At 36.2% G+C, this 19,706-nt stretch overlaps 1 protein-coding gene across 2 annotated transcripts; it reads left to right on the top strand.

Annotated features, from left to right (window-relative positions):
- The first annotated feature begins 10,737 nt into the window (after positions 1-10,737).
- LOC149001445 (Protein kinase superfamily protein) lies at positions 10,738-16,329 on the top strand. Of its 2 annotated transcripts, none has more exons than XM_089137781.1 (8): positions 10,738-11,032; positions 11,862-12,343; positions 13,008-13,173; positions 13,265-13,315; positions 13,435-13,617; positions 13,748-13,844; positions 14,020-14,768; positions 14,878-16,329. In XM_089137781.1, exons 2-8 carry the CDS (start codon positions 11,880-11,882, stop codon positions 15,235-15,237), a joined length of 2,070 nt encoding a protein of 689 aa, XP_088993907.1. In that variant the 5' UTR covers positions 10,738-11,032; positions 11,862-11,879; the 3' UTR covers positions 15,238-16,329. The 2 variants fall into 2 exon arrangements, with proteins under 2 accessions (XP_088993907.1, XP_088993906.1); XM_089137780.1 differs by having other exon boundaries at positions 14,875-16,329.
- Positions 16,330-19,706: the final 3,377 nt, after the last annotated feature.

Raw genomic sequence — 19,706 nt, 5'->3', positions numbered from 1 at the left:
TTTAATAAGATTTTTTTCAAACATTTCCTTCAACCCACGAGATAGAAAAAAATATATATGAGAGAAAATAGAGAAAGGGGAGAATAAATAGGGATTAAAGAGTTAGTTTTTAACTGTAGATGACATTTATATTCATTATTTAGTTGGCCCTTAAAATTTGATTCAGCAACACATTGGAAGGGACCAGACTACGTGATATTTCGACAAGCAGATCAACAGAACTCACGAGATAAAACCAAAAAAAGCAAATCGAAGAACTCACGGGTCAAAGCATCCTTGGTATTTAATAACATCCTTCAAGGAAGAATTTCGTATAAAAAAAAAAAAACATCCTTCAAGGAAGAAACAAAACCATAAGGTAGTTCAACTATGTTTCATAGGCCAAAACAATCTAACAATGAAAAAAAAACTCTAACTTCGTCTTACCGTCCTTGGGGGAAGAACCTGGATTTGCAGAATTCAAAATTAGAAACAACTCAACCAAATCGAGATATAGAACAGCAATTTCGCTCACCATTTTCGCAGAAAACCCTTGTGCAGATGAAAACCCTGAAAACCTTACGCCTCCGCAGAGTATGGAGGAGGGTTCATGAGATATGTTTATGATTTATAGAATATGATGCGATAATCTAATCTAAACCGTCCGATGGATTAGACACTGGATCGGTGAAAATCCCATGAGGCTAAGACCGTCATTTGAAGCTGTAACCAGGTGAGGTGGAGTCCGGATCATCTCTCGGACCGCTATTAACTACAAATTACAAGGGGCCCACAGGATTAGAGTGATGAAATTTTTTAAAATATATTATTTTTTACTTTGTGGGCTCCACATAGTTTGTGGTTGTAAAGCTTTCAGGGAGAGCACAAAGTGCTCCTCATAAGGGGAGATGATCCATACTCACTCGGGGGACTCACTTTCCGCTAGGGGTGTGATCTGATCGGATCATCTCCCAATGGCTATTGACCACAAATTACAAGGAGACCACAGGATTAGAGTGATGGAATTTTTTAAAATGTATTATTTTTTTACTTGTGGACTCTACATAGTTTGTGGTTGTAAAGCTGTCGGAAGAGCACAAGTTGCTCCTCGTAAGTGGAGATGATCCATACTCACTCGGAGGACTCACTTTCCACTAGGGGTGTAACCTGGTCAGGTCAATCCACACCCAATCCTATCTTAGGGAACCTAAATCTTATCCAAGCTAGTTTAGAGATTTTTTTTTTTTCTTTTTTTGGGTAAGATAGTTAGAGACTTAGGCTGCGTTTGTTTGCAAATGTGGGGTGGGAAAAAAGGGGTGGGAAAAAAAACATTTGGGTCCCACATGTAGTGGGGTGAGGGAGAAGAAAAGGAAAGGAAAGGGTTTTGAGGAAAAGTGATGGGGTGGGTCCCACTTTTTACTTTTCCCAACTTTCCCACAAAATCCCACCAAATATATGGGGTTCTAAAATAGCATGGGTGGGAAAGTTGAACTGCCATATCAGCAGACAAGGTTCCTTGATTCAAGGAACCTTGTCTCCCACTTTCCCACCCCAAGCAACCAAACACTCTACCATTTTAGGATTTAAAGGAAAAGTAAGAAATTTACACATTTTTCAAGAATTTTCTCACCCCACCTTTATTCCAGCAAACAAACGCAGCCTTAGAGTTTGAGAACTCCAAAACCCAGACCTACGCGTAAGGGTTCTTCTAAGTTGAATCCACCCTGATGTACCCTGATAAGATCGGCCGATTGGGTTAGCTCTAATTTTTATTTTTAACTCTTAAGTAAAACAAAATATTTGACCCAAATTATCTTTAATTATTAAAACCCCAACATACCTTTTTTTTATTTTATCAAACCACTAAAAAAACACCTGATATCAAAATGCAATTTCAATACTGAATTATCAAAAGAGTATGTTGGGCTTTTAATAATTAAAGATAATTTTAACTATGGTGTTTTGATTTTTAACAATTATTTTAATTGATGGTTATTTAGTATTTAACTGCTAGGGTGATTACAATAATTTAGGGTTTAAACAAAAAAAATATTTTTAGCCAAGGGTAGTTTGGGATGTTAGAAAATATTTAACGGTAAAAGTTAAATTTAATCGATAAAGTTAACAGAGGGGGGTGTCTGATATATTTGCTAGGCAAGAGGGGAGGTAAGTGATATTATCCAAGTAAGAGGGAGTGTAAGTGTTATTTGTCCAGCTAAGAGGGGAGGTAAATGATATTTATCATTTTTTTATATTACTTTTTAAAAAAATTATCCGATTACGATATTTCATAGTTTATTAAGAAAATATATCTTACGAATTATCAAAATTCCTATCTCAAATCATAATCTATTATTATTTTAAAAAATATAGAATAAATAAAAAAATGATTAAATAATAAATAAAAGGAAATGAAATTGTTAAATTATTATTATAATTATTTATTTATTTTTGAGATAGAAGGAATGGAATAAAATTTGAGATTTTTTTTCAAGACAACTAATCTATCAAAAATAGTTTGAAATAACTTCTAATCATACTATCGTATTACTATATAAAAACAAAAAAAAAACTTGAAACAATTGTGGTATGTTTTTAGGTGGATCAAAATGCCCATTTGAATAGACATATACCCATTCACAAACAATATACCTTTCCCTTAATAAGAGCAAAGCACTTTTCTCAAACGACATACCCCCCTTTATAGACATATACCCGTTCACAAACAATATACCACTCCCTTAATAAGAACAAAGCACTTTTCTCAAACAACATACCCCTGAATAGACATATAACCGTTTACAAACAATATATCCCTCCCCTAAATAACATGCATCTATTCACAAATAACACACCCTTCCCCTAGTAAGAACAAAGCACTCCCTTGAGCGACATACCCCATGAATAGACATGTACCCATTCACAAACAACATACGCCTCACCTTATCAAAAATACCCCATTGAATAGACATGTATCCGTTCACAAACAACATATGTCTCCCCTAATCAAAATAAAGCACTCCCCCAAGCAACATATCTCCCCATGAATAGATATGTACCGGTTCACAAACAACACACCCCTCCCCATTTTTCCAAGCGACATACCCCTCACCATGGAACCATGCAATATTTTTTAGTAAAACCATTGTGATATTTTATATAAAAAGTATGTCATTTTCAAAATCCTACTGTTAGTTTCTTATAAAAAAAATTGCCAAAGTATTACTTGTTTTGTTAGATATTTGGCATTAAACACCATGGTAATTGAGTTAACATAGTTTTCATGGTTGAATTAAAATATATATTTTGCAAAAAGCTCACATTTCTAAACTAACTACAACCTCATTGAAACCGTTTGATAAATGAAACCCCCTCCCCCAAAAAAATTAACAAATAAAGAAAAATTCATTAATTGAGTCAAAATTATCTTAACGTAAATTAATTTTCTCATACTAAACAAGAATTTCTATCATAAAATGAAAATATAGTAGAATTGAAGATTATTTGAGCCGAACTATACATTACCATTAAAAATTAATATTCGATAATCTTTAACCTAATCAAATTATAAATAAAAAGCCCACGTGCAACTGCACATGCGTATTTTACTAGTTAAACATAAAAAGTGAAACTCAAATCAGAAATGAGATAAATCCATAAAACCTAAATTAAAAGAAATGAAAAATTATAAAGGGCAGTAACAATTTGTGAGGAAAAAGAAACAAAGACAAGAAAATTAATAGACAAAATATGACAATTGAATAAAAATAAGGGATACAATAGTCAAAGAAAACATAATGCCTTCCGCAAGGGTCAAACCCAATACCTCTCCACTGAGAAGTATAGATTTTTACCACTCAACCAACCCTGCATTGGCAACCTATGAGATTTTTACTAAGATTTGTTGTTTTTACGAACCGAATAACCCTACAATTGTAAGACTGGATTTTTCTCATTACTTACAATTTGACATAAATCGAGACAAGTTTAAAACATGAGGATATGAACCTCACAACATCTAAAAAGGACTACTCAACTTCCCCCAATGAGAAATGTTGTCAATTTAAACTTTGGGATTGAAAGGGTCATCATATCAACTAAAAACTTAGTTTTGATTTTCAAAATCTATTATGTTGTAAGATTTAAGATTTTCTTTGTGTTGATACGATTTCAACTTAAACCAAATCGGGTTGATTTGATTTCATTTTAAAATCATAAAATTTGTTAACGTTTGAATTACGTGTACACATATTATATATTTCACGGAATTTACACTTAATCTTACCAACTAGAATATTTTATGTATTACATCCCAACCCTCTTTTGACACTCATTTCCATGATATGTTAATAAATCGACATCCCTTTGTAATTTCCAAATTTTATTGAGATGCAAAAGCGCCAAACTCAAGATAGATGGGGTTAAGCACACCCAGACACTCATTTCCATGATATTTTAATAAATCGATATCCAATTATAATTTCCAACTTTTATTGGGATGCAAAAGTGCCCATTTCAAGTTAAATGGAGTTAGGCACACACAACCCTATAAGCTTGATGTTGTTTATAACATTTTTGTATTTGGTAAGAATGTAATGTTTTATTGGGATGTAAAAGTGCCCAATTCAAGTTAAATGGAGTTAAGCACACCCAAACCTATAAGCTTCATGTTGTTTATAAGATTTTTGTTTTTGGAAAGAATGTTGTTGCCGGGATTTTTTTGTTTCCATCATTATCAAACCAATCACAAGGATTGGAGCCATAAGCTCAGGAGATGAGAGGGAGGGGGAGGGGGGGGAGGGGGGGGGAAGGGCAATGTGTGAAGGGATGGAGGTTCAAACACAATATCTCATTGGACTTACAGTTACTACATAAAAAGCTACCATCACTGTGACCGGGGGTGTCAACAGTGCAATTTGTTGTGGTTTCGATTAGGGCTTAACAATTTCAGGTTGAAAAATACCAAGTCCAAACACTGTCTAGTTGCAAAATAATGGTTCTTGATTTGGTTTCTATTTTGTGGGGTTTGGGTTTGGGTTCGGGTTGGGGCAGTTTGAGACCATTGCCAACCCATTATCAAAGCAGGATGTTGTTATTCATTCTCAATAATAGATTTTGAGAAGAAAATAGAGAGCATTCGAAGCAAAAAGTATTTTTATGGCATTGTGTGCAAGTTAAACTTGAAATATATTAGACCTGAGCTCAAAATTGAACTTATGAATGTTTCATAAATGTAGATACTATTGAATAGAAAATTATATTTCCAAAATTATATCTCAACAGAAAGCTAAGGCCTTTAAAAAAAAAACAATGAATTTAGTAGAACTAGTCCATTAAAACTTCTCCAAAACTATATCTAATAGAATTAACGAGCTAACAGACCGGACACAGGTTGGCTTGAGTAAGCCCAAACCGTTCAGACTTTGCCCCTTATTCCAAACATGACCCATTAAGATTCGATTTGAGCCGGTTCAAACTATAATGTGTGGTTTGATTCAATTTGAACAGTTCGGATTGCAAATTGATACCCCTAGTTGTGCTAGAAACACATCCACAGTCATTTGAATAAACGATCCAAAAGTTTTCGACCCACACAAGATTGACAAAAGTGTAACAACAATATTTTCATGTTGATTTGGGTTCAGGTGGCCTTTTACCTCTAACAACAAGTCATCTATTGATTCTTCAATATCAATCGATTTAGACTTCAACTTAGTTTTACAAAAGCTTCACCTTCATCATGCATAAATCACCTAGGTTTGGATCAATAAATAGTGCATATTGCCCTATGATGAAGACTCGCTTCCATTATAGCTTCGGTAGTTTTCCTTAACCAAGTCATTGCCTATGAGTCGTCACGTCATTCTTCAAATAAAGTGAGGGAGAGAGAGGGAGGCATGCCCACCTTGGCTATAGGGTAGCTCTGCCTTGCTTATGTTGAATTGTGTTTTTGGTGATGATACTTGGATCCACATTGTTTGCAGGCACGAGGACATGAACTAAACCAAGGTTTACATACAAATTTTAAAATTTAAATCATTTTTCACACTTGCCATGCCATCTTTACTCAATTGAAAGATGACCAACACATCCATATAACCGTGTTGACGTCTTGAACCCATAATTCCTACTATGCCATTAACCAATTGTCTATTATTATCATGCAGACCCATAATAATTTTAATAATTAATTTGATGGACGCACCACTCAACAATTTATCTAAATGCTCGATATATATATATATATATATATATATATATATATATATATATTATATATATATATATATATATATATATATATATATACTAGCAAACTTACACACGTGCAAATGCACGTGACCATGTATGAAGGATTAAGAGAGTGAGATATTGAAAATTATTTTGTAAGATATCTTAATATGCAATAAAATAAAATAAAAGCAACCACAGTGGAAACGATAATTTTCTAAGGAAATGGCATGCATCATATTAAAGAAAAGCTCGTGCCTTCTATAATCTCTACACTTCATTTTAATTGAATATTGGGAATACCATTTTTAAATTCAATATCCTAGCTAAAAATGTAGGACATATTGTGACATGTTTTTTTCTATCTCTAAATAATTAACAAAGTGAATAAAAGTAAGAATAATCCACCACAACATAAATCACAAAACCTCGCTTGCATGTGGGCGACATGCATGAGCGTCATCTTATCCCCGTATCCATTCACCGTCCCAACTCTCATCATCGTCATCCTCGGAGAGTTGTGTTTAGCTGTTAACAATCCAAATGAACTTTAGTCAATCAGAATTTGTGAGAGAGTAACTCTTATTGTGTGTTGTGGGGCTTTACCAAGTAATTTCTTCGCTAGGAGACTCAGTGCTTTTTCTTCATTTGATCTCTCATTCAACAAGTATTACATCAAGCACCAATAGTTTCGTTAATAAAATAATGCTCCTTAAAACTACATGAAATGAACCTTGGATAGATGATAAATACCAGAATCATAAGCAAAATACTATATAAAGTTCTCCCTTTTTCCTCTTCCAATAAATAATCTTCATTTTTGGAAAGAATGCAAACAACCAAGATTTACATTAAATATTAGAGATCTCAAATGTACATAATAGATCAGCCCATATAAATTCGAGATGATTAGAAGAGGCTTTTGCAAATTAATTCATAAAATGCTATTGAAGCATCAACTTATTGGATACCTTCTTGATCCATTGAATAGCACTTTCATCCAGGCCTTTTGAGAACATTCTATTAAGCTTGAGAGGGAGATATATATATATTATATAATAAGGAAAAAAGAAGCCAAGAAACTGCATTTGATATAACCCAACAATGAACTCATGGTGGTCCTTTTTCATCCTTAGCACCACGTATGAATGATCCAAGAGAAGAGGGCTTAGACTCAATACCCCATGCAACTCGAAAATGGTTTTTACTTAGTAAAACCTGCTTTTTGAGTGTGTTTCGTATTCTAAGAAAATATCAATATAGCAAGGATGAATTTTACAAATCAAAATATTCGTTTTTTCCCCCATATTAGCTAATTTTCTCAAATAAATACATGCTACTTGTAATGATCTCAGACCAATATAACATATAAAAGTGTAAATTATGTATTTCTAAATGAATACGCTCTTTGAGTGTGTGTTCTGAAATTGACTTAGTGTTATATGACACAAATTAACTAATAGTCTTGCATTTTCTCCCAAGACAGGCTAACACATTTTCTCCTGCATTTGTACTTGTACATTCCTATGTATAATAAAAAATTGTGAGTCCTTGATCTTGAGAACAGAGAAAACAAAAGAAATATCCTTAGGTTTATTAGTGGACCAAGGGCGGGAGGGCAACCTGCAGTCCGCATCAAGATCCCCAATAGCGAATCCATCTTGCGCTTCTTCGGGCTAGTTGCTCCCAACTAAGAATCGGTGAAATCAAAATTAGATATTGATTATTCATAGATGATGGAAGAATTTTATTCTATAAAGAAAAATTAACCACACCTTAAGCTAATCATTGGATTGGAAGTGTTATAAAGGGTAAAAGCAAAAAACACCTGCAAGTGGCAACAAACTATAATTGCAGAGCCATAATAGAATGAAAATATCACTGCTGCAACATAATGTGGCAAAATAACCTGGCCAACACACATACCTTCCTATTAATCTTCTCTCTCCCATTTTCCGTAACACGAAGGCAGGGATCAATTGTTGGCCTTTTTACAGAAACTTGGAAAAAAGAAGAAGGTGCTTTTTTAGTTCCCCTGCATGGACTTGGTAGCATAGAACAAACAAGCAGCTGCATAATTTATTTCACATAATTGAAGCTGTCATTGACATGAAAAGAAAAGAAGATAATATTAACAGAAGCAACAACACTAATAAGTTCATACAAGGTATAGAAAGTACATAAATTGTTCATAAAAATGGCTCAACCACAAAAGAAAGTTCCATAATTTGAAGATTGTTCCTTTCTACTATAACACGAAAGAAAAAAAATAATGAAGACACCCAACAAAAGATGGGTTTCTGGAAAAGGTAAAAATAGCTATCAACTCGAAAATCTTGGGAATCATATAATAACAAGAGCTACTAACTCTAGCAACAACTCTACCCATATAACATAACCCAAGTTCACACTAAAAAATGAGAAGCGAAAAGAAAAACTTGAAAGTTTTTTATGTTCTAGATAGAACTATAACAAACCTCTAATCTATCTAGAAACTGCTTCTCGTTGGTCTTCAACATCACTGGAAGAGGAAAGAATACCCCTCTCTCCACACACAAACTGCGCCTAGGTTTTATCCTTTTCTCCAAACCATACGAGAAATAGTGCTGAAAATCCTTCAATTAATTCAAATCTCTTCCCATCTCAACCATTAAGTAATTAAATTTTGACTCGAAATTGCCTCTTCGGTTTATGACTCTTCGGAGATCAGAACCCTTCACATTGGCTTTTCTGAGGAGGAATGTGAAGACAGGGATGATATCTGAAACCTTGGAATTCAATATCTTTGGGCACATCACACAAATTCAACTAAACTCTACAGTAGTGAAACCCATTGAGCTCATGAAATCGACTGTGGATTTGATGTCGTCAAGAGACGAAGAAACGATTGGTGGATAGTCGTCGCAAGGGAGAAGAGGTCGATGCCCATGGACTCCAAGTAGAGAATTTTATCTCGGAACTAAGAGTTGGATTCGGTGTTGGATTGGATTTCGGGGATAAAGAAGGGAATTGGGAATTTAGAGAGAGTGCTGATTTAGAGAGAGATTCGAGAGAGTTGGAGGGGTGAGGGATCTAGAGAGCCAGCTTTGAGAGAGATTGAGAGCAGATTCAAAGAGAGTTCGAGAGGGAGAGGGATAGGCGTAGAGTTGAGAGAGATTGAAAGAGGTCACGGAGAATCGGAATTAAAATTAAGGATAAATTCATAATAATTCATGATACAATGTCCAAATTATCCTTGTAAAAATAACTAACGAAATAACAAATAGTCCAACATTATTGGTATTTAGGAAAATTCTAAGGACGCAAATGCGAAAGTTTGCAAAGGTAGGTCGTGTTTTTATTATGTAGTATGATATATATATATATATATATATATATATATATATATATATATATATATATATATATATTACGTGTGAATTCTTTTAGTAGATCATAAATTATTATTGGATCTTTTTAATATAATATATTACATGTGAATCCCAAACATGCCTAACACCATTAGGCATTAGTTGCCCTTAAAAATATCTAAATTTCAAATGTGAAGGGACCAAAGTGTCCCTCAAATTATTTAATACATTGTGTTAATATATGGTTTTAAAAAGAGATGATTGGTCACTAAGCCTTGATTATTTAAAAAATATATACATTAAAAAAAAGAAAAATATATAATAACATAATATACTATATTGTACTAAGAGACCACACATAAAAAATTAAAATTTTTTTTTAAAGAGCAAATTGCATTGGCACCCCAAAATGGAAGCCTTAAAGCATTGAAAATAAACAATGACTTAACTGCTTTTAATGATAAATATATTCAATAAAAATCCTCTTTTGGGGTCTCTGTACTTTTTAAATATAGAGTAAATTGCATTGGCACCCCAAAATGGAAGTCTAAAAGCATTGACCCCCCCCCCCACTTTATGTTTAAAATACAAATAGACCCTAAAATTGGATTTTCATTGAATGTATTTGTCCAATTTGTCAGTGAAAACTGTTCATACACTATTTAATATAGGAAATTGAAAGAAAATAAATAGTAATTTAACTATTTTCAATGGCAAATTTGACAAATACATTGAATGAAAATCCAATTTTAGGGTCTCTGTATTTTTTAAACATAAAGTGGGGTTTCAGTGCTTTAAAGCCTCCATTTTAGGGTGCTGGTGTAATTTGCTCTTAAATATAAAGTGGGTATCAATGCTTTAAAACCTCTATTTGGGGTGCCAGTGCAATTTGCTCTTTTTTATGATGCCATCTTATCGGGCTGGTTCTGGTTTATCCAACCCAACCGGACAAAAACCGGTCAAACCATATTATTCTTTTTGTGGGGCCAGATTATTGGTGGGTGCTAAGTGCTAACCCTTTGATTTTAGACCTAATAAATAAATAAAAAACAAAAAACAAATAAAAAAGGTAAAGACACGGTGATAGCGGGAACGACACGCATAGCCCATGTGAACTGTGAACCGTGATTGTAAAACCTGGCTTCTTGCTGCGTTCCTTGCTTTCTTACCTTTCCTCGCCACACTATAAATATTCGTGCTCGCCATTTCCTGGTTGCTGCTCCTGTTTAATCTTTCTTTCTCTCTCTGCTCTCTTGTGAAATCCCTCCCTTATCCTCGGCGTCTTCTTCCTTCTCCGCCACAAAGCTACGAATCTGAAACTGAATCAAGACCGGAAAAGATAAGCTTTTTGAATCATATAAAAATTTTCAGATCTTATCTTTGCACCTAGAATCTGTACTGCAATGGCGTCTCTTTAGCTTGTCGTTGGCTTATCTCGTACTTACGGATCTATCGGAATCGGAAGTTTATAGGTACTGATTGTATTTTATTTTCTCCTTTTCTTGGAAATCATTGTCATCAAAATTTTTCATCTAGGTTTCGGTCCTAGTAGTTCATTGATCATTCTTACTTTTCTTGTTTGGAAAGTGCTTTACAATTCATTGATCTTATAGATTGTGGAAATTTGCATCATCTGGTATGGATTTTTTTCCTAGCTTGATCGTGTAGATCACTGGGAATAATGATTACTTTTTCGCATCTGTTAATATTTTCTATTGCCAATTTTCCTGATACTTATGCTCTTAAACAAAGACTTAGATGCATTTTTGTCGTGCTCATTTCTGAACTTGAAAGGTTCGTTATGTATTATAGATCTGTGAGTGGATGATTAATTAATTTATTCTTGATGTGGAGCTTTGAAGAAACCTGATCCTATTGGGAGCTGGCTCTCGGTTCTTTAAATATAGGATCGGTTTTTAATTGCTTTCCAGTTTTGTAAAAATAGCATTTTCTTCCAATTTGCATGGATGAAGGAATTTTGTCACAAGATCCATGATTGTGGACAGAAGCAGATTCCGGTATGTCTTTGAGATTTAATATGTACATACATAATAGGATGCAATGATGTGTACATGGTGGTATTAAGCAACAATATTTATCTAAGAAAAAGCTAGTTAGAAATTCTGAAAGAAAGATATTTTTTGTCCATTCTGGATATTGTACATTGGAGAGCTTCGACACATTAAGCAACAGAGTTCTAATCTCTACATCATGCATTATAGAGCTTCTAATGTTCTTTTCAGCTTTTGTCTTGGTTGTGTTAAATAATGGGGGTATTTCATTGATTTGACCACAATGCAGGCTTTGTCTATTTTTATCATGTGGAGGTTTAAGCCATTTGCACACAAGGAGCAGAATGGATTAGAAGGACGTACAATTGATATTGCTAATGTAAAGGTTCAAGTCCGGAATGTTATTGCTGAAGGAGGATTCTCTTGTGTTTACCTTGCTCGAGATGTTCTTCATGCTTCCAAGCAGTATGCTTTGAAGCACATCATATGTAATGATGAGGAATCCTTGGAGCTGGTGAGGAAGGAGATCTCAGTGATGATATCACTGAAAGGTCATCCAAATGTTGTTTCTCTGCATGCTCATACAATATTGGATATGGGACGAACAAAAGAAGCTCTTCTTGTGATGGAATTTTGTGAGAAATCTTTGGTTAATGTGCTAGAGAATAGAGGAGCAGGGTACTTTGAGGAGAAGCAGATTCTTTCAATTTTCAGGGATGTGTGTAATGCTGTATTTGCAATGCACTGCCAGTCCCCACCTATTGCCCACAGGTAATGAAGCTCTTTCTCTCTCTTTCTCTCTCTGAAAAACAAATTAATAGAAAAAAGAAAAAAGTTGGTGCCAGGGCACAAGGGTCTTGCATTTAGTAATGTCTGAATAGTGTCTATGTCTCTAAAATTAACATTTGTAATTAGTAAATAACAGGGAAAGGCTGGGTATGCTAGTCGTGTATCTCTCCCATAAAGATACCATAAATATATAATATAATTTCCTCCCTGGCATCTGATGATTTGTCAAGTTTATCTTTGGTTTGGCAACGGTGAAGGTTTGTATGTTATTTATGATAAAGCATACCTGTTACATCTTATGTTTTCTGAGACCAAAGTGTTTTGGTCTGGCTGTCGGGGACTTTATAGGCCTAGCCTTAATTTGGACTTTCTCCAATGCATTGGTTCACCTAGATGCCGTGATGATTGTGGCTTCCATCCCTTGATGGAGGTATACTGGGAAGATTTCAAGATATGTCTAAATCCACTGTGTTTTGATCTTCTTGTGACTTTTTCGTTCATTTTAAATATGGTATTATGTCATTGAACTGAAAAGTTAGAAGGTTCACAAAAACAGTCAAATTGCTGGCTCTTCCTTTTTGTTACCTTGAGCTGCTTACGGAGTGTCTTGTATTAAAGTGGTGTTTCTCCTTGTTGCATTCTTCAGAGACTTGAAAGCTGAGAATCTCCTTTTGGGGTCTGATGGAATGTGGAAACTATGTGATTTTGGAAGCATTTCAACCAATCATAAGCGATTTGAAAGGCCAGAAGAAATGGGAATAGAAGAAGACAACATCAGGAAGCACACAACACCAGCCTATAGGGCTCCTGAGGTTGGAAGATTAATTATTCTGCTTTAATGACTTCATATGATCCATGTGATGAAAATGGTCACTTTTGTCTTGTCTTTTTGCTTAATCTCAGATGTGGGATTTGTTCCGTAGAGAAGTTATAAGTGAGAAGGTTGACATTTGGGTAAGTTGAATGGGCTGCTGTTCTGCTAACAATGTATCTGTTGGCAGTTAAACCTTCTTCAGCTCTTGTAAATGGACTTTTGACACATTGGAAGCTAAAGGTACTTGACCTTTTTGCAGGCACTTGGCTGCCTACTTTTCCGGATCTGCTACTTCAAATCTGCATTTGATGGAGAGTCAAAGCTGCAAGTTTTGAATGGAAACTACCGCATCCCGCAATCACCAAAATACACTTCATCCATTACGGACCTTATAAGAGACATGCTTCAAGAATCTCCAGATGCACGACCAGACATCACGCAGGCAAGGTCTTTGCTTGATTGGACATTCATCTCCATGAATCTAGGTTAGTTTTAGATTGTTGGTCTCTGGTAGTCTTAGATACTAAAGAAATTGCACTGCTTGCTGATACTGAGGTTCATCCTTGTGACAGGTTTGGTTTCGTGTTAATGAGCAATTACCTATAGAGCTTCAGAAGCCATTACCAGATGCAGCTCCAGATACACACCCACAAACTGGTCACAGTGATGGTGAGGAAATTTTCTTAAGATCAGCAGAGATATAAATGTGGAAATATTACTTAATATTTTCTTTTGGTAGCTATTGATGTTGGAATATAACTTTCAAGTTGTAATTACATTTTGCAGTAACTTTTTATTCTTATTATTTATTAAATGTAGTAATGATACTTCCTATAACTTTCAGCAAGCATGGGAAATGCTGGAAACAGAACTCCTCCAAGGCCTCATCGGAGCCCTCCATCTCCACCTTTATCCAGAGAGCAAGTACAGAATGTAGCACCACCATCTCTCACATCCAAAGCAGGTGGAGCTGGAGGACAATTGGGTGCCTTCTGGTCTACCCAACATGCTAACGACTCACCAACTGTGGAGGACAAGAGAAGGCCCATCTCTAATGAAGAGACATCTAAACAAAGCACATCTTTCCGACGAAGTCCAGAAAATCAGCGTCGTTCTGAGAACAATAGCCCTTTGAAAGAACAAAATGTCCGATCACGGGCCTCGAGGAATATGGATGAACATTCTGTCAAGAGGCTTGATGAAGGTCCTTCTAAAGACTTTGAAATTAGGTTCGATGATGCGGATCATGGTTCTGGGAGAACACGAAAATCGGAGTCGTCAAATGAAACATTCAACACCTTTGTAGCTGAATTTGATACTGGAAAGCTCAACTCTGCAAATAATAGCAAGAAATCAGAGAAAGAAGAAGAGTTAGAGGCTGAAGTGGATAAGTTGAAAGATCAGCTGAAGCAAGCCAATATTGAAAAGGCTGAAATAATGTCCAAATATGAAAAGCTAACTGCGATTTGTCGTTCTCAGCGGCAAGAGATCCAGGAATTAAAGCAAGCTGTGGCTGCTGGAACACCATCACCTGGCAGAGGTGCTCCAAAGAACCAAACTTCTCCTGGAAGTTCGCGGTCTTCCACTCCTCAGGTACTTTCTGTTAATTCATTCTATATATCTTTTACTTTGTTTTCTGGTTGAACCATTAGTTTTGTATGTCCTAAGAGTTGCTGTGATTTGTGAATTTTTGTCACAGCAGAGCGAGAAGGTTGAAGGTACTGTGTGGGAACTCCAGCAAGGGATGGCTGCCAATAGTTCGCCAAATGCAGACTCCAAGTCATGGCAACCCTTCGCTGAGTCCAAGCCTCCTCAGGCTTTGCAGAAGAAAAACAACCCCAGATCCGTTCGGACAGGAAATGGCAATGAGAAAAATCAGGCTTCTCCTACTGGTCCGAGCTCTCAGGCTTGGGGATTTGAAACTGAGAGTTTCAAAGCAGTCCCCACCAGTTCACAGATTTCCAGAACTGCTGGTTCAGGGAGTAGCTCCCAGCGTTTTGGTGACTCGAAGAGTGCAGCAAGTAAGAAGGCTGCCCAACCTGCTGGGTGGGCAGGTTTCTGATGATCAAAGTTTTGTGAAAATTTTCGGAGGTATATTATAACTACCTCCAACCTTCCATTTGGTTAGAAATGTTGCAAGATTGTTTTGTCTCCTCTTTTGCCTCTTCTGGTTTAATTTATAGCAGAAAGGAGGAAATATTATGATTACTTCGTCAGCCTTGTCTCTTGATCTGGATGCTCCTCTGTTCCAGATCCCAGAACGAGGGGAAAAAGGGAAGATTTAACATTCTGTGATGTCTTTGGTCTTGGGTACCAAATAGCAGGCAACTAGTGTACAGTTTCTCACTGTACCACTTGTTGGAGAAAATATAATTATGGTTTTTGTATATTGACACTGAATTCTTGCTTTTTCCGTTTGGATTTCTTTCTATGTGCTCGTTTGGTGTTAAATTTGCTGTTTGATAGCTTCCCCCCCAACCACACCCTTCTTGTTATCATTTCTGTTCCTGTGATGTTTTTCCCTGGTCTTTGGTCACTATAGTAGTATTAACAGGAGTTCTGCATCTAGGTATTTGTAAATCATACCTGTTTGATGGTGCCTGCTGCTTGCTTCTTTCATTTTCTCTGAATTTTGATTAAGTTATCTAGGTAATTTCATATAATTCAAAGAGTAGTTTTAAATTTTAAAAAATAATGATGTTTTAACTACTTTTAATAATAGAATGTATCCAATGAATGTCATGGGTGCCAAGCGATTTGCTCATTTTATTTGAAGTAAAATTTTGAATCACCAATTTAACAAATCCTCACCATAAGGAAATTTTTTTGCAAATCGCTCTACCTCATCTCATATTACAAGATTCCAATAGAAAATCTTTCTAAGGCACTAATTATCACTTCAAGTGCTAATTGTCATTCCACATATATTGTCAAAGGATATTGATTTATTTAATGCTTGTGCATTGGTTAAACTGGAGGTAGGAATTGTAAATAGACGGTCCTGATTCTGCCATGTGTCTAGAAAGAAATGGACAGCGTAAAATTAAATGATGAGGATTTAGTAAACAACTCTATTCAGTGCTGAAATTACCTTCCTAGCCAAGGAGTCTAATTTCCATTGGAATTATAAAAAAAAAAAAAAAAACATGTAAGGAAATTTTTATTTTTTTGGATAAACAACACTTTATTTATTGAACTAAAGAAAATACAGACACAACTGCATGAAAACACAATGTTTGAACCGAACAAAGAAGCGGAAAGTGACTAAACTGTCGTACATGCAATAGACATGGTCATCCAGACTAAGGGTTGGGTCATGCCCAAAAAGGATCACGCCCTTAAAACATAAGTTGTAGCAACTACAACACCAAATAAACATCAATTTCCACAAAGAGGGGCAAAATACACGCCACAAAGGGCGGAGCGAAGGGTCAAACTCATCTATGATGAGATGAGGGATACAAATGGCCATACCAAGGGTCCAACTCATCTATGATGAGGGATCTCCAATTCCAATTCCAATTCCCAAATAAAAAATTATGGTTTTAAGCATGCAATGTCAAATGAACATTCCCAAATTAAGAAGATCTTCCTTGATTTGCTATATCAAAAAACAAGAATAAAACATAAACAGGAAATTAACAAAAAAAAAATGCTAGCAGGATCTCATATTCATCACATCAAACATAAATTTCTAAAAATAAAAAAATAAATAAAAAAAATAAATAAAATAATAAAATAAAAAAAGAGAGAGAATTAAAACTTGAGCAAGAGAATGCTAATGTTTACCACCAAGAAGGAAGATTAGTTGAAGAGTCATAGACAGGAGAGAGCGTGATGGGAGTCAACTACAGACCCATCTTAGGCCAAGGGTAAACCCAAGGGTCTCATTTTATAATTTTAGTGTAAAATAAAAATTCATATTTACAACTAAATCGCCGTCATTTGATTTTACAACGTTTGATTTCTTTCTTAATACATGACATGGTTTGGACAGTTGGCTGTAGGCTGCAGCATCTACAGTAAATAAAATTCCACATGTTGAAGGTTTCACCAGCAAAATTAATACAAATCTATAGAAGGTGTTAGTCAATTAGTGGCCCAATTGCCTCAGCAAGTTGATGAAGATGATGAAGAGACGAAGAAAGACCAAGATGTAGATGAAGACAACAAAGAGAACCAATATCCCTTCTCGTATGTAGTCTTTTTTTTTTTTTTTTTGAGTAAACAGTACTTCATTCAAAGAACTAAAAAAAGTACAACCACAACTGCATGAGTACACAAGGTTCGGACAGAACCAAGGAGCGGCAAATGACCAAAATGTCGTACATGCAATAGACAGAGCCAGCCAGGGTAAGGGTTGGGTCAAACCCAAAATGGATTACGTCCACAAAACCCTTAGAACAAAGACACCAGAAAATCATCAACACCCACAAAGGGGGACTTACATACACCCACATAGGGGGACAAACATACACCCACAAAGGGGGACATATAAAATGCCTCAAGGGCGGACAAAAAACTCCTACAGTTGTGGCGATGGTAGCAACGAAAGTGAGGAGAAGGTTCGAACCTCCCATCCGGCTCTGCCGTATAGGCGTATCTGTCAAGCTCGACTCAGATAAGAACTTGTACCTAGAGTTGGAGTTGTTTTGCGTATGTACCAAAGAAACGCTGCAACCAAAGGAGCTGTTATGTGAAAAAAATAAAAAAAAAATAAAAAAATAAAAAAAGCAAAAGCAAAGTACTGCAACCAAAACAACAAAACAAACAAATAGGACTAAGGGGAAACCCTAGATCTGGTTATTGAAGCCAAGACGGGAAAGATAGAAACAACGAGCAAAAGAAAAAGAAAAAAAGAAAAGAAGGTGAGTAGTGGAGGTAGGGAACCAGAAAAATAAAATGAAACACCAGATTTGTGGAGACCGGATCTGGTGTGCGTCGGCAAGATCTGGTGGAGAGACAAAGATGAACGGGAGAGGAGAAGCAGGAGAGATGGAGTGGCGGGATGGGATAGCAGGGAGAGGCGGAAGGGAGGCGAGGCGGGATGGGAGAGAAAACACCGGAGAAGACATGAGAGCTAGAGAAGGCATGAGAAGAAACGGGAGAGAGAGAGAAACGAAAGGAGAGGAAGAGAGAAACCAGAGACGATGGGAAGAGGAAGCGATGGAGAAGAGGAGGCGGAGAGACTACAGAGGCGAGTCTCTCCGCCTCAAACTGAGATGAGGAGATGGTCGGTCAGAGCTGGAGGAGACGGGTTGCCATTTGTAGAGGAGGTGGTATTCTCATTAAGGTATAGGATAGTTGAAACTTCTCGTATGTAGTCCTACTTGCCAAAGTGTTCGTGATTCACTTCTGTCCCACTTGTTGCTACTTCTCTAATGTCAATGAGAGGAGACAGCCTCCATTTCACACCCTCATCACACTCCCTCTGGCTCGGATCTGCCATCTAATGATCAAGTTGAAGATGAATCCTTCTCTCTTGATGAGGAAGACTAAAGAAAAGCTAGATCACTAAGAAGAGTTGGTGTTAGTAGGGAAGGTCCTCGACGGGAGGCCCTTTTGGCATTAGGCGATGATGGAGGGCCTAGTCAAGGCTTGGTAGTACATATTTCTCGAGAAGACAATGTTTCTGCTGATTTGTTAGCTAGAGGGGCCCGTTGTTTGGGTATGTCTAAAGTTTGGTGGCTGCAACCACCAAGGGGGCTTGCTCATTTGTATATTGTTCCTGCTGGGAGGATATCCCCATATTTGTTTATTTGAATGAAGTTTTCTATGTTCGGCCAAAAAAAAAAAAAAATGATTGTAAAGGATTTGTTCTTTACACATCGCATCAAAAGAGAAATACTAGTGAAGTTTCTCTTTAGGCCAAGAAAAAAGTAGACATACACTGGAATAAACTCAACCACTACAAAAACTTTGTGTTGTGGTTGCTTGAAATAGACTCACGTATGCATGGGATAGAACTAAGGGTGTCAATTTGCAGCCCGAATCGTTAGAACCGAACTGCACTTGCTCGTTATAGCCTGAACCTTAATGGGCTGTGTTTGGATTGAGGGTGGCAAAGCCCACACCAACCCGAACCCAAATCGCAACCCGTTATATAGTTTAACATTAAATATTGTTTGAATCGTCATATTATCACTAAATAGTTGGTATAGAGTATCAGAAAAATTGAGCATGGTGCATCATTGCTATTATTGCTTTCTGTTATTTGTTGCGTTGGAGTGTATGCGGGAGAGAAGTGAAACTCCTCTTAGTAATTTTTCTTCCCTTCTTTCGCCATTTCTCAAATTTTAGAAAACCCAAAGAAGTAAGGCGAATCTCGATTGCGGTCTTGAAGAAAGGTTTTCTCGTCGTTTTTTCTTGTTCTTCGCCATGGAGCGAAGGTTGATTAATATAATTCTTTTGGGAGAAAATGGAGTCGGGAAGACGTGCTTAATGAATCGGTATCTTTGATTCGAAATGAAATGAGATTTGCAAGAACACGTTCTTTGAAAACGAATGCCAACGGTTGATTCATAGATAGGA

This window comes from Hakea prostrata, chromosome 10 (assembly GCF_041222555.1).
Source record: "Hakea prostrata isolate BN-2017 chromosome 10, UWA_Hpros_2, whole genome shotgun sequence".
NCBI classification, from domain to species: domain Eukaryota; kingdom Viridiplantae; phylum Streptophyta; class Magnoliopsida; order Proteales; family Proteaceae; genus Hakea; species Hakea prostrata.
Note: the sequence above shows the minus strand (reverse complement) of the source record. Positions and strands in the feature narration are given on the sequence as shown.

Coding starts and splice junctions, on each gene's coding strand:
- LOC149001445 (XM_089137780.1), top strand. CDS start 11,880: ATGTGGAGGTTTAAGCCATTTGCACACAAGGAGCAGAATGGATTAGAA. Junction 13,174..13,264: donor CAGCCTATAGGGCTCCTGAG/GTTGGAAGATTA, acceptor GCTTAATCTCAG/ATGTGGGATTTGTTCCGTAG. Junction 13,316..13,434: donor GTGAGAAGGTTGACATTTGG/GTAAGTTGAATG, acceptor ACCTTTTTGCAG/GCACTTGGCTGCCTACTTTT.